The sequence below is a fragment of the Ictidomys tridecemlineatus genome, chromosome 5, assembly GCF_052094955.1.
Source record: "Ictidomys tridecemlineatus isolate mIctTri1 chromosome 5, mIctTri1.hap1, whole genome shotgun sequence".
Lineage (NCBI taxonomy): Eukaryota > Metazoa > Chordata > Mammalia > Rodentia > Sciuridae > Ictidomys > Ictidomys tridecemlineatus.
The window spans coordinates 67,032,408-67,047,528 of NC_135481.1; the positions used below are offsets into that span (position 1 = coordinate 67,032,408).

At 34.3% G+C, this 15,121-nt stretch overlaps 1 protein-coding gene across 4 annotated transcripts in view; it reads right to left on the minus strand.

The window, feature by feature from the left end:
• The window catches only part of Klhdc1 (kelch domain containing 1), a 49,841-nt gene that overhangs the window by 31,997 nt on the left and 2,723 nt on the right, over positions 1-15,121 (minus strand). For 2 of the 4 annotated variants that reach the window (XM_078050169.1, XM_078050168.1), the window contains exons 2-5: positions 6,717-6,744; positions 6,031-6,101; positions 5,459-5,576; positions 2,556-2,674 (exon numbers count right to left, since the gene is read on the minus strand). In XM_078050169.1, coding sequence (XP_077906295.1) covers positions 2,556-2,674; positions 5,459-5,576; positions 6,031-6,101; positions 6,717-6,744 — 336 coding nt within the window. The remainder of the gene's footprint in view (positions 1-2,555; positions 2,675-5,458; positions 5,577-6,030; positions 6,102-6,716; positions 6,745-15,121) is intronic. The other 2 variants (XM_078050171.1, XM_078050170.1) reach the window with 1 other exon arrangement.

The window sequence follows — 15,121 nt, forward strand, 5'->3', positions numbered from 1 at the left end:
TCTATTGTTAGGTATATACTCCAAAGAACTGAAAACAAGGACCAAAACAACACTTGCATGCCAATGTTCATTGTAGTTTTATTGACCACAGTCAGAGGTGAAAACCCAAGTGTTCATCAACATATGAATGGATAAACAAAAAACAAGTGTGTGTGTGTGTGTGTGTGTGTGCACACATGTGCACGAGTGCATGTAATGATATATTACTCAGTCATAAAAGTAAAGAAGTTCTGAAACATGCTACAACATGGTGACCCTTGAAAACATTATGTTACATAAGACAGATTCAAAAGAATAAGCATTATGTGATTCTATTTATATGAAATACCTACAATAGGAAAATTCATAAATATAGAAAGGACAACAGAGGTTACCAGGGGTTGAGAAGAAAGGAGAATGGGGAGATATTGTTTCAAGAGTACTTTAGAGTTTTTCCTTGAAGTAATGAAAAAGTCTGAACCCCATAATGGTGAAGGTAGCACAAAAATGTGAATAATTAATGCCATTGATTTATATAATTAAATGATTAAAATGAAAAATCTTATGTTTAATATCTTTTAAAATAGGTATAGCAAAACCAGAGATCCAATGGCACAATTGGTTAGTGCACGGTACTTATAAAAAAGATTTAGTAATAAGTATCTTTCCTGCTCTCACTTCTCCTGCCTAGGGAAACCAATGTTTCAAGTTTCCTTTATATACATTACTAGAAAAACTTTAAAGGACCAAACATACTTTGTGGGGCAGATTAAGTTCTGCAGAAACAAAATTAGAAAACCCTAGGGGCTTAGAAAACGAATTTTTTGTCATTGCTACAGATATTCACAAAGATATTCTCTTTTGCAAGCTTAGGCAAAGCTCAGAGATAAGGTTCAACGACTAGTTTACCCCTAGCCCTCATAACATTTTTTCCAAACTGAAAAGACAAATGAGGAAGACCTAATCAAAGAGTAAATTGACAAAGTTGTCAATCACTCTTCTATAGTCAATTTTTTTTTTTTTTGGTACTGGGATTGAACCCAAGGGTTACGACTAAGCTATATCCCCCATTCCTTTTTATTTTGAGCTAGGGTTTCACTAAATTGCTTAGAGCCTTGCTAAGTTTCTATGACTGACCTGAAACTTGTGATCCTCCTGCCTCAGCTTCCTGAGTCACTGGGGTTATAGGTGTGCACCACTGCACGGGGGCTCTGTAGTCATTTCTTATAATTTTATGTTGCCTCAACATCCATTTTTTTAAATATAAGTTGAATTTTCTCATATCAAGAGCAGAACTCAGCTACCTGTGCCAGTTTCCAGTTTTATATCTTCTCCCAGTTCCTCAATGTGGTTGACACAGACATCTGTCTTAGATAACTGCCTTCTGATGACCACTTACCTATGCAACAGCTAGATATAACCTACTTGACTGGCTGACTCCTTGAACCCACCACTATCACCCTGCATGGACTGCATAGATATTCTACAATGACCACCTTTCAGTCACAGTGTGACCTCCTGGAACTTGTAACCTCCAAAAACTTGTTTTTTGTTTTTATATGGGGGATTGAACCTAAGGGTACTTTACCACTGAGCTACAACTCTAGGCCCCCCCCCCTTTTTGAGACAGGTCTTACTAAATTGTTTAAGCCTCACTAAACTGTTGAGGCTGGCACAAATTTGTAGGATGCTGGGATTACAGATGCATGCCACCATGCCTGGCATGTGCTTGCATGCTTTAAACCTACCATTTAAAATTCCCCCTTGGGAAATGTTTGGATAAGGCCTTGTACTCACATAGGAGAATACTATGCAGCTATAAGAAAACAAGTTTTCTAACTATGAATATGGAGAGTTGAACAATTTTCATGGTATACTGTTAACTAAAAGAAGCAGTGGAGTTCTGAAGAGTAGAGAGAATACACTGATATTTGCATGAGGAGGAGTGGAGAAACAGGCATACATACATACATATGTATTTGTTTCTAACTGCATAAAGTAACACTGATGCCAGTGGTTTCCAAATTTGTTCGTACTTTGGAATTACTTCAGGAACTTGAAAAAACCCTACCCTAAGAGACTAGAATTTAATATGTATCACATTGGTTTGGGAATTATATAAATATCCCCAGATGATTCCAAAGGCAGAAAAGTTTGAAAACCATTGCCATAAGAACACAAAAAATCTTAATAAAATCAGTTTTTATGTAAGTGGTGGGTGAAAATAGGGTGGCAGGGTATATATATATATATATATATATATATATATATATATATATAAAACAGATTCATTTTATGCTTTTTAATATGATTTTGATTTTTGTCATATTAACTATTCAGAAAATTTAGGAATAAATTCTTTAATGTAAAACACTCAAATAATTGCTTCCACCATTATTGTTTTCATGATATGGTCTTTACTCAGGGTTTAGAACTCCTAATGCCATCAACACCAAAGCAAGGGTGCAATTATATCTTGGGGAAAAAAAATCATACTTTCAAATTTTCTCTATTTTGGCCAAAAGCTTACTTAAGTAAGGATTACAGTAATGCACTACGTGTAGTTATTACATTACCTGTCTTTATACACCCAACAGGAAAGTTTATCACGAGGTGTGGGTGGCTGTCCTTCAAAGTTGGTGATTTTTTTCCAAACATAGGTGCCATCTCTTGTTCGCAAATTGACAAAATAAAGCTTTTAAAAAATGAGAACATTATTAGCATATAAGACATTTAAAAATTAAATCTATACTAAGGAGAACTGTCATCCAAAAATTCATATTATTCTTTATATTTTAATAGATAAAAATTTTAACTACTAAGAATTATAGAATGAATAAAAATCACACAGTGTTTTAGAAGGAAATTATATATAAGAAATACTGAAAAGGACCTTTCTCCATCTGTTCTTGCCCTATAGATATCAATTAAGAGTGTAGTTAATTCTGAAGCAGAAAGACATGGAAGAGAAAAGTAAGTATGCTGCATTTCCCATTTGTTTTTAAATTTTTCTTTAGTTATCTTCTTTTAAAATATTTGCAAACTTGGAAGATGAAATGATGTATTAATGATTATATTTTGCTGCACTCCTGCCTGAATTAAAATAAAATATTACTCAAGATTTTTTCAAGATGGTAAAATAGAGAAGGTCTTTTTCCTGGGCTGCTCAGTGGTGTGAAACTAAGAAAACAGGCAGCTTCTCAGCAAGGTTGAAGAAAAGAGAAAAAAAAAAGGCAGAGGGACTCAAATGAATTCAGCAAAGCAGAAAGATATAAAATTAACATTTATAAATTCATTGCATTCCTAGACACCAATGATGAATCAAAAGAAAGAGAAATTAGAAAAATTATTTCATTCACAGTGGCCTCAACACACAAACAAACTTGGGAATCTATCTAACAAAAGAGGTAAAAGATCTCTACAATGAAAACTACAGAACACTGAAGAAAGAAATTGAAGAAGACCTTAGAAGATGGAAAGATTTCCCATGTTCTTGGATAGGCAGAATTAATATTGTCAAAATGGCCATACTACCAAAAGTGCTATACAGATTTAATGCAATTCCTATTAAAATCCCAATGATGTTCCTCATAAAAATAGAAAAAATAGTCATGAAATTCATTTGGAAAAATAGAGACCCAGAATAGCCAAAGCAATCCTTAGCAAGAAAAAGGAATCAGGAGGCATCACAATACAAGACCTTAAATTATATCATACAGAGCTATAATAATAAAAATAGCATGGTATTGGCACCAAAACAGACATGAAGACCAATGAAACAGAGTAGAAGATACCAAGACAAACCCACATAAACATAGTTATCTCATACTAGACAAAAGCACCAAAAACATACACTGGAGAAAAGATAGCCTCTTCAACAAGTGTTACTGGGAAAACTGGAATCCACATTTAGTACAATGAAATTGAACCCCTATGTCTCATCCTGCACAAAACTCAACTCAAAGTGAATTAAGGACCTAGGCATTAGACCAGAGACCCTATCCCTGGTCTAATATAGGCCCAACTCTCCATCATGGTTGCTTAGGAATTGACTTCCTTAATAAGACTCCTAAAGTAGAAGAAGAAAAATCAAGAATAAATAAAAGGCATGGTATCAAACTAAAAAGCTTCTTCCATGGCAAAGGAAACAATCAAGAATGTGAAGAGAGAACCTATAGAATGGGAAAAAAATCTTTGCCATCTGTACCTCAGAAAGCATTAATCTCCAGGATACATAAAGAACTCAAAAAACTTAACACCAAGGAAATAAATAACCCAATCAATAAATGGCCAAAGGAACTGAACAAACACTTCACAGAAGAAGAAATACAAATGATCAAAAAAATATGAAAAAATGTTCAACAATTCTAGCAATTAGAGAAATGCAAATGAGATTCCATCTCACTCCAGTCAGAATGGCTATTATCAAAAATACAAGTAACAATAAATGTTGGCGAGGATGTAGAGGGAAAAGGTACACTCATACATTGCTAGAGGGACTGCAAATTGTTGCAACCACTCTGGAAAGCAGTAAGGAGATTCCTCAGAAAACTTGGGATGGAACCACCATTTGACCCAGCTATCCCACTCTTGGGTATATACCCAAAGGACTTAAAATCAGCATACTACAGTGTTACAGCCATCAATATTTATAGCAGCTCAATTCACAATAGCTAAGCTATGGAACCAACTTAGGTGTCCTCAATAGATGAGTAAGACAATGTGGTATATATACACAATGGAATATACTCAGCCATAAAGAAGAATGAAATTATTTCATTAGCTAGTAAATGGACAGAACTGGAGTCTATCATGCTAAGTGAAATAAGCCAATTCCATGTCCCAGGGTTGTGGCTCAGTGGTAGAGCGTTTGCCTAGCATGTGTGCCTAGCTTGGTTCGATCCCCGGGAGCCACATAAAAATAAACAAATAAAATAAAGGTATTGTGTCCATCTACAACTACAAAAAAAAAATTAAAAAAAGAAAAGAATAAGCCGATTCCAAAAAAACAAAGGCTTTATGTTCTCTTTGATATGCAGATGCTAACATACAATAAGGGGAAGGAGAGAAAAGAATAAAAATTCATTGGATTAGACAAAGGGGAATAAAGGGAAGGGAGGACGACGGGAATGGGAAAGACAGTAGAATGAATTGGACATAACTTTTCTTTTTTTTTTTTTTAGTTTTAGATGGACACAATACCTTTATTTTATTTATTTTTATGTGGTGCTGAGAATCAAACCCAGTGTCTCACTCAAGCTCCATGAGTGTTCTACCACTGTGCCATACCCCAGCCCCTGGACATAACTTTTCTGTTTATATATGAATACATGACCGTATAACTCCACATCATGTTCAACCACAAATAGGATCCTAATTAGAATAAGTTATTCTCCATGTATGTATAATATGTCAAAATACATTCTACTGTCATGTACAACTAAAATGAACAAATAAAAAATAAATTAAAAAATATTACTCGATTGCTGTATCCTTTGTCATCATATCCTCCAAAAACGTACAGCTTCCCATTAATGCAAGCACCACAGCTTCCTGACATGGAGGTAGGAAGTTCTCCTTCCATTAGATGCATTCTCCTGCAGTAAAAATGACATGGAAAACATTAACTTTTTCCAAAGGCAAATAAAAATTCCCCTTAAACTTCCTGAGAATCTTTTCAGTGAAAATTCCTATTGTCAGTTAAAATTAAAATGTAATGGTAGTCAATACTGTAAAAACTTTAAAAAAGATCCAACACGGAGATTGATCTTTCAACCTGCTTGGAGGAAAAAAATCACAAAATATTCATACATATCACTAGAAATGGGAACAAGAGCATTGGTCTTGAGGAACAGTAATGGACAAAGAATGGAGAAGGAAATAGAGTAGGGAAAGACAGTCACAGAGAATAAAATATTGAAAGAAAAGGAGAAAGAGACTTATAATATAAATGTTGCAGTATGTCCTATGTATGGTCTCAGATCCCTGTAGTCTATGAAAACATTTATAACAGATAATAAGACTAGACACTCTGCAATTTAAATTACTTACCATAACCCACTATCAATATCATAGGTCCAAATTTCATCATTAGGCAAATATACTTCATTGTCTTCAATTGACTAAAATACAGAATACATAAAATTATGTTTATTGATCAGATAGTAACAATTCAAAAGTTCCTCAGGATAAGAAAAACTGGTTAAAATACAACAAAACATAATATCAGACTCAAAGACTTTTAAATATAAGATCAAAAGGAAAGATTTTCTAAGAGAAAATAGGGAAAATAAATGTTTTAAAATCCAAAAAGCAAATATATGAGTCTCAAGAAAACGTTTTGAGGCTGTTACACTTTCCAAAGGGATTTTGAATAAGGGAAAATACCAAAACAACAAAATTTATGCAGAAGAGCAAAGATTATAAAGCCAGGAAAAAAGGATTTAGAAAAAGGGCAATACATTTTGAGAAAAAAGAAGGAATTAAGGAAGAATTTTTTTTTTTCAAGACAAAATTGTAAGAGCACTGCCTCAGATATCTTAACTCATATGAACATATCTGTTGAGTGCCTACTATATGCAAAGTATAGTGTTAGGTGTTTTAAATCTAGAATCTAAGGATCAAGATAAATGTAACTAGTCAAAATGATATGAGCCACAATCCCAGCCCCAAAACTAGGTCTAATTTAAAATAGCAGTTTGATGGGCTGGGGATGTGGCTCAAGGGGTAGCGCGTACCTGGTATGCATGTGGCCCGGGTTCGATCCTCAGCACCACATACAAATAAAGATACAAAAATAAATAAATAAATTCTCTCTCTTTAATAAATAAATAAAATAGCAGTTTAAGAACTTCTAAAACTATGATGCAAAAATTATTAACATGCTCAGTAGATTCAGCTGTTTCTCATTGCTATGTTAGTTAAATTTTAAAACTATAATCTTTGACTAATAATTCTATGTTGGTCTCTGCTTCTTACTCTCCTCATTCTCTTTCTGCCTCCCTTCTTTTTCTTTCCCTCCCCCACCCCACACAATAGAAAACCTTTTTATTAATTCCAAGGAAACTTCCATTCATGTCTAGCCAAGGAATCCATATTAAATGTATAAGTAAACAAATAATTGTCAAAAGGTAAATTAATGATTCTAAGGTTTAATGACATCAGGCTCCAGTAGCCTCATGTGTACCTGCTCACTCAAGAAATATTAGAGAAATGAATTTCTTTTCATGGTTTGACTAATTCCCTTTAATGGTTCCCTACTGTTCTTAGTATAGCCTAAGATTCTTATGATTCTGTAGTACATTGGTACCTACCTCCAAATCTCAATTTGCCTTTTACTCATTATGCTTTATTTAGTCTTCTTTCAGTTCCTATACCTTTCAGAGTTCCTTGCTGTTAATCTATGCTTTTTCTCTCTCTCTCTCTCTTTTTTTTTTTTCTGTTTGTTTAAACTTTTGGTGGTTTTAAAGATCAAATCAAGGGCTTCATGCATTCAAGGCAAGCACTTTACCAATGAGCTACATTCCCAACTCCTGTCTTCTTGAAATGTTTCTTCAAAATTTGTTTAACTACTCATTATTTGGGAATCAGTTTAAATGTTACTTCTCTAATCACCCATCATAGTTTAAGAAATTAAGGTCCCTATTCAAATGCTCTCATACAGTCCTGCACTTCTTTGAAGTTCTTTCTTTGTGTCACACTAACCCACCACTATCAATACCACTAAACTTCAAGCTTTACAAGTGCACAGATCATGGCTATCTTGTTACAGTTAATTTCCCAGAGGCACAAATTTCACACATAAAAGGCAAAGAGAATATTTGTTGATTGAGTGAATGGGTCAGTCATTAACCAAGTCAATAACTATTAAATTGACCTATTAACTTTAGTTTGATAATTTAGATAATTTTCACTAATTTGTATGATGAAAAATACAAATGAAACACAGAATTGAACAGTCTGGAACCAGTTCCTTTATACTTTATCAGAGGCTTCACTTCTACACTATTCTTTCTTTTCTACATCATCAACAATTCTCTACTGGATCATTCCTACAAATATCAAAACATGCCTTAATATGTACTCATCCTCAAAACACAAAAACAAAAACTTTCCCTTAATTCTTCTTTTTATCTCCTCTCTTTACAAAAAAAAAAAAAAAAAACACCTTTCATGATGAGTTTCTTTCATACATAGTATATGTCTCCATTGCATCACCTTTCATTCTCTTACCAACTCCATTCTAATCTGGCTTCTGAATCGTCATTCCACTAATACTGTTCTCCCCTAGGTCATTCTATAAAGAAAATTAGTGAACTTCTTTATCAGAAATATAGCCCAGAAAGAGGAACTATATTTTAAAAAGAAAAGAGACATGGAGTAAGAGGAAAACTAAGTCTAACAAGAAAACATTACAACAAAATAAAATGGGGGAAGAGGCAACATTTGAAGAGACAAAAGCCAAGAGTTTTGTAAAGTTGTTGAAAGTCATCAATTCTGAGATCTAGGAAGTCCTAACAAGTTCTAAACAGAATAAACAAAAAATCCATACCTCGACACATCAGGACTGAAGAAAAAGGCATATTCCTAAAAACAACTCAAGAAAAGACAGATCACCTTCAAATGAACATGAACTACTATAATTTGAATCTTAAATGTCCCCCACAGGCTTGGTCCCCAACTTGGTGCTCTTGGGAAATGGTGGAAAGAGGTGGGACCTAGTGGGAGGACTTAGATCATTGAGAGGATAACTTTTAAAGGTACTGTGCAACTTCTGTCTGTCTGTCTGTCTCTCTCTTAGCTCTGAGGATTGAACCCAATGATATATAGCCCCAGCCTTTTTTATTTTTATTTTTTTTACTCTGGGATAGGTTTTACTGGCTTTGAATATGTGATCCAGGAATTGTGGATAATGTGATGAACAAAGCTGAAAAAATTTACATATATAAAACACTTCACCTAATAATTAGAATGTATGTTTCTTATAATAAATAGAATGTTTCTGAATACTGACCACAAACTAGTCTTTAAAGGAAGCCTAAATATATTCAAGAGAATACACTTTCTGAGTACAACACAATTAACAAAACAAAGCTGATTATAAAAACACCATGTTTAAAAATCTAGAATTTTTTCCCCTAAGCAAATTATAGATGAAATAAGAAATAATGGGAAACAATAAAATATGTAGAACTGAAAAATGACAAAATACTGCTTGCCAAAATTTGGGAGATGCAGATAAAGAGATACTTACAGAAAAATAGACAGCCTTAAATATTTGTACTAATAAATTTAAAAATAAGAAAAAAGATTTGAACATTCAATTTCAGAATTTCACACTATAGCAAGATTATGGAATCAGCCTAGATGCCCTTCAATAGATGAATGGATAAAAAAAATGTGGCATTTATACACAATGGAGTATTACTCTGCATTAAGGAACGACAAAATCATAGAATTTGGAGGGAAATGGATGGCATTAGAGCAGATTATGCTAAGTGAAGCTAGTCAATCGTTAAAAAACAAATACCAAATGACCCCTTTGATATAAGGAGAGTAAACAAGGACAGGGTAAGGACAAAGAGCTTGAGAAGAAGATTTACATTAAACAGGGATGAGAAAAGGGGAGGGGAGGGGAGGGGAGGGGAGGGGGGATAGTAGAGAATAGGACAGACAGCAGAATACATCAGACACTAGAAAGGCAATATGTCAATCAATGGAAGGGTAGCTGATGTGAAACAGCAATCTGTATACGGGGTAAAGTTGGGAGTTCATAACCCGCTTGAATCAAACTGTGAAAGATGATGTATTAAGAACTGTGTAATGTTTTGAACGACCAACAATAAAAAAAAAAAAAAAAAAAAGAAAGAATTTCAAGAAATAACAGCATAATAAATCTTGAATCTTAAATAGAAATCAGAAAGAAAGAAAAAGGAGCAGATATTAATAATATAGAAAAAATGTGAGAGGAGTAAGTAAACCAAAAGTTGGTTTTTCACAAGTCTAACAAACGTTTTGCATGAATATTCAAGGTGGGGAGGAAAGGTACCAATAAGCAATGTTAGGAATGGGAAAAGGGGACATGCCCTCTCTCAAAATAAAAAAATATATAAAAGAGGTGGGAATGTGGTACAATGGTAGAGTACCTCTAGGTTCAATCTCTGGTACCATATCAATCAATAAATAAAGTAAAATGAAAAATAAAATAAAAAGGATTGGGGATATAGCTCAGTGACAAAGTACCCCTGGGTGTTTATTTCCTAGTACGGCAAAAACTAAAACAAAACAAAACAAAACCCTAATTAAACAGAATGAAAAGTCTAGAAACAGATCACACATCCATGAAAATTTGATGTATGACAGAACAGTCTTGGAGGTTAGCAAGGAATGGGGGATATTTTAATATATGACATGAGGTCAAGTGGTGACCCATAGGAAAACATTATGAAACTAGATTTCTACTTTAAACCAAAAAAAACAAGCAAACAAAATTCCAGGTTAAAAAAAGTTCTAAACAGAATGCAAAACTAAAAAAAAGTTTAGAAGACAATGTTGGACACTTTATGACTTTTACATGGGGAAAGATTTCTTAAACAAGATGCAGAAAATACAAAGCATTAAGAAAAAGTTTGAAATTACATTTTTTTTTTTTTTTTTTTGGTACTGGAGATCGAACCCAAGGCCTTGTGCATGCCAGGCAAACACTCTACTCTAAGCTACACCGCCAGCCTGAAATTACATTAAAACTAGGGATGATGGTACACACTTGTAATCCCAGAAATTTGGGAGGCTGAGGTAGAAGAACTGCAAGTTTGAGGCCAACCTCAGTGACTCAGTAAGACCTTCAACAACTAAGTGAGACTCTGTCTCAAATTAGGATTAAAAAGGGCTGGGGCTGAAGCTCAGTGGTAAAGTGCCCTTGGGTTCATTCCCCAGTACAAAACACAGCAAAACAAAACCAAAAAACAAAAAAAGAAAAAACCCAATTAGATTAAAATATATAATTTATGTTCAACAAAAGAATTATCAAGACATATAAACTGGGCTGGGGATGTAGCTCAAGAGGTAGTGCGCTCGCCTGGCATACACGGACCCCGCTGGGTTCGATCCTCAGCACCACATAAAAATAAAGATGTCGTGTCCACCGAAAACTAAAAAATAAATATAAAAAAAAACATATAAACTATAAACTGAAAAGACATATTCAACTCATTGAACCATATAATTAAAGTATTTGTATAGTCAGACATAGTGGTGCACACCAGTAATCCCAGTGGCTTGGGAGGCTTAGGCAAGAGGATCACAAGTTCAAAGCCAGCCTCAGCAATTTATCGAGGCCCTAAGTAACTTACCAAGAGCCTGCCTCAAAAATAAAAAAGGGTGGGGGATGTGGTTCAGGGGTTAAATGTCCCTAGGTTCAATCCCAGGTGCAAAAAAAAAAAAAGTATTTGTACAAATCAGGTAACAAAAAAAGAAAGAAAGAAAGAAATAGACCAATAGACAAATAAGCAAAAGACCACACACCAGCATTTTCATAGAAAACACAAATAGTCCATAAAGTTAGAAAAACCAATTTATCAGTACCATGATAGAAGGAACAAAACACAAAATGCAATACTGTATTATATGCACTGGATTCACAATGATTTAAGGGCAGATGGTACCAAATGTAGTCAAGGATGTGGAACAAGAGGAGAAATGGTGGTAGTATAAATTGATACAATTATTTTGGCAATGGTCTAAAATCTCCAAGTAAATTTGCAAACTCAGTGACCCAGCTTTCCATTTCTTAGTATATGCCCTAGAGAATGTTCATGCCTGTATGCATGTGCAATAGGAGACTTGCTATAAGATTACTCATTGTAGCATTGCTCATAATAGCAAAACAAAACAAAATACAGAAACATTCAAATTAAAATACTCACCAACATGGATAAATAAATTGCTATAAATTTACACAGCATAATGTTATACAGGATATACATCAAATGAATGGATCTAGGGATGATTTCAGTGTATTTAACAACTGGGTAGAATGGGCATTGATATTTAGAATAGACAACAAATACCAATAGGTACAACCATACAAGAGCTTATCCACTGATTAAGCAATATATAAATCTAAAAACTAAAGTCAAGAAAGAAAATATGCTATGATTCCAAAACCATATAATATTTTGTTTAGAGATACATGTGTGGTAAAATTGTAAATAAAAGAGTGATTAACACAAAATTCAAGATAGTGGTAAACTATGGGAATAGAGTGGAGAGAGAAGTGTGATCAGTGGAGGATAAACATCAAGCTTCCAAGGCACTGGTGGTAGTCTACATCTTAAAGATAATTAGATGTTTATCTTTAAATGATATTTATTTTATGCATTCATTTGTACATCTACTTCAAATTTTAAGAAACAAGTATTTTTGTTTCTTAAGCAGTTTTGTATGCAGTCACATTACAGAGGCACACACCTGTAATTCCAGTGGCTTGGGTGCTGAAACAGGAGGATTGCAAATTCAAGACCAGCCTTGGCAATTTAGCAAGGCCCTAAGCAATGCAGTGAGACTTTGTTTCAAAGCAAAAAAGCAGACAGTTGTGGTGGTACAAAGCTTTAATCCCAGAAATTTGGGCTGAGGAGGAAGATTATAAATTCAAAGCCAGCCTCAGCAATTCAGTGGGGCCCTAAGCAATATAGTGAGATCCTGTCTCACAATAAAAAATAAAAAAGGGCTGGGGATGTGGCTTAGTGGTAAAGTGTCCCTGAGTTAAATCTCCAGTACAAAAAAAAAAAAAAATCAAGCAACTCACAAAATTATCAGAGAGGCTAAAGGACTAGTGTCTGATTTATATAAAAAAAAGAACAAGGTCTGAAACTACTATGCCATAGGGACAGGTATGCAGTCACTGGAAAGCACCATACTGCAAGTGTAACACTGCCTTTTAAGCCAGGGATCTTGTACTTCTGAAATTGTATTGCCAGGCTAAGAATCCTACATGGGTCCTGGATTTTTACTTCTTTATTTTAAAATCCAAATCTAGCACAGGTTAACCAACAGGGTTCAACACACTTGCCTACAATTATGCTGCAATTGAGGGTGGAAAAGCGGGCATTTGAGTACTTTTTATTGGATACCTACTGTTGGCTATAATCAGTTCTAGACATGTGATATCATAGGTAAAAACTGTCTTTGTAGAACTTACATTCTAAGTCCAGAGATGGGATAGTCAGACAATGAATACCACAAATAGAGAAAGGAAGTTCAGATTCGGGGCATTTAAAAAAAAAAAAATGTCTTCTGCATTTACATAGACAGCCTATGTGACCAGTTACGAATAAAGTGAAACTATTCTGTTAAGGAGAATTATACACTTATGGCTTTTAATACACATTGTTAAACTTTCCCTCAAAAAGATTACACCAATTTGTACTCCCATTAATAATGTATTAGTAATTTCCTTCCACATGCTTTTCCCCAAAATTATTTTCCTCCTTCTCCTCCCATTCCCCCTCTTCTTCTTTTTCCTTAGGTATCAGAGATTAAACTCAGGGATGCTTTACCACTGGGTTACATCCCCAGACATTTTTAGTTTTTATTTTGAAATAAAATAGGGCCTAAATTACTGAGAGTGACCTGAACTTGCCATTCTCCTGCCTTTGCCTCTCATGTTGCTGGGATTACAGGCATAATGCCACCACACCCAGCTCCCCAAATTTCTTCTTAATCTCTGCAAATCAGATAAGAAAAAAAAAATAACAACTTCTTATTTTTCATTTGGGTTTCACTGGTTCGTTTTTGTTTTTTCTTGAGTACCAGGGATTGAACTCAGGGGCACTCAACCACTGAGCCACATCCCCAGCCCTATTTTATTTAGAGACAGGGTCTAATTGGGTTGCTTAGCACCTCAATTTTACAGAAGCTGGCTTTGAATTTGCAATCCTCCTGTCTCAGTCTCCTGAGCTGCTGAGATTACAGAGTGTGCCACTGTGCCCAGCTCACTGGTTCATTTTCTTCAGCATTGGTTCATAGTATACATGTATTTCTTCTTTGTTGAATTGTGCTTATCCGTTGCTCATTCTTCAATGGGGATACTGCTTTTTATTTTTTATAGGACCTATCTATCATACAGGTTGCAAATATTTTCCCATTTGTCATTTGCCTTATTTTGTGGAGTTTATAAATCAATTTTTAAGCTGGGTCCTGTGTTGGTGCACACCTATAATCTTAGGGGCTCAGAAGGTTGAGGCAGGAGGACTGCCAAATTCAAAGTCAGCTGCAGCAACTTAGTGAATCCCTGAGCAACTCATTGAGACTCTCTCAAAATAAATAATAAAAAGGGGGGCTGGGGTTGTGGCTCGTGGTAGAACGCTTGCCTAGGCACTGGGTTCGATCCTCAGCACCACATAAATGTAAAATGAAAATTGTGTCCACCTAAAACTTTAGAATAAATATTTAAAATAAACAAATAAATAATAAAAAGGACTGGGGATGTGACTCAGTAGTAACATGCTCCTGTGTTCAGTCTTCTGTTCTAGAAAGAAAAAATCAATTTTAAATTTTTTCAAGCTGATCTGCCAATATCTCTTTATAGTTTTTTTTTTTCCCCAAACTCAGATTTTCTTTTTCCAACTCAGGATTTTGCAATAGTCATATATTCCTCTTTTTGTGGTTTAATTTTTCTTTATTTAACTGATCAATCCTAAGACTCAAATATCATTCTTCTCCAGTTATCCTAGGACCATTTATTACACAAGTGAATGTTTTTCCATATTTGAAATACTTCCTTTTAAGTACAAAATAAGTTTTATATGCTTGGCTATTTATGTAATTTGTTTCCCATCCTATAGTGATTTTTCTTTTGTATCAGGGCCACTAACTTAATTACTATAGTATTTCCTACCTTCATTCTTATCAAACATTTTCTAAATTGATTCTCCTTCTAAATCGATTTACAAAACAGAAATCTGTAACCCTATTTAGGCAGATTTTTCTGTAAGTTCAGAGCAAAATGTATTAATATCAATTGTTAGGGAAAAGAACTATTTAAATTATTAAGGTTGTAAGAAGAACACAGCTTACATAGACGTACCTTTTTTTCCCAAAATTTGGGGAAATTACAACTTTAAATGTTCCTAGTAGTAGCATT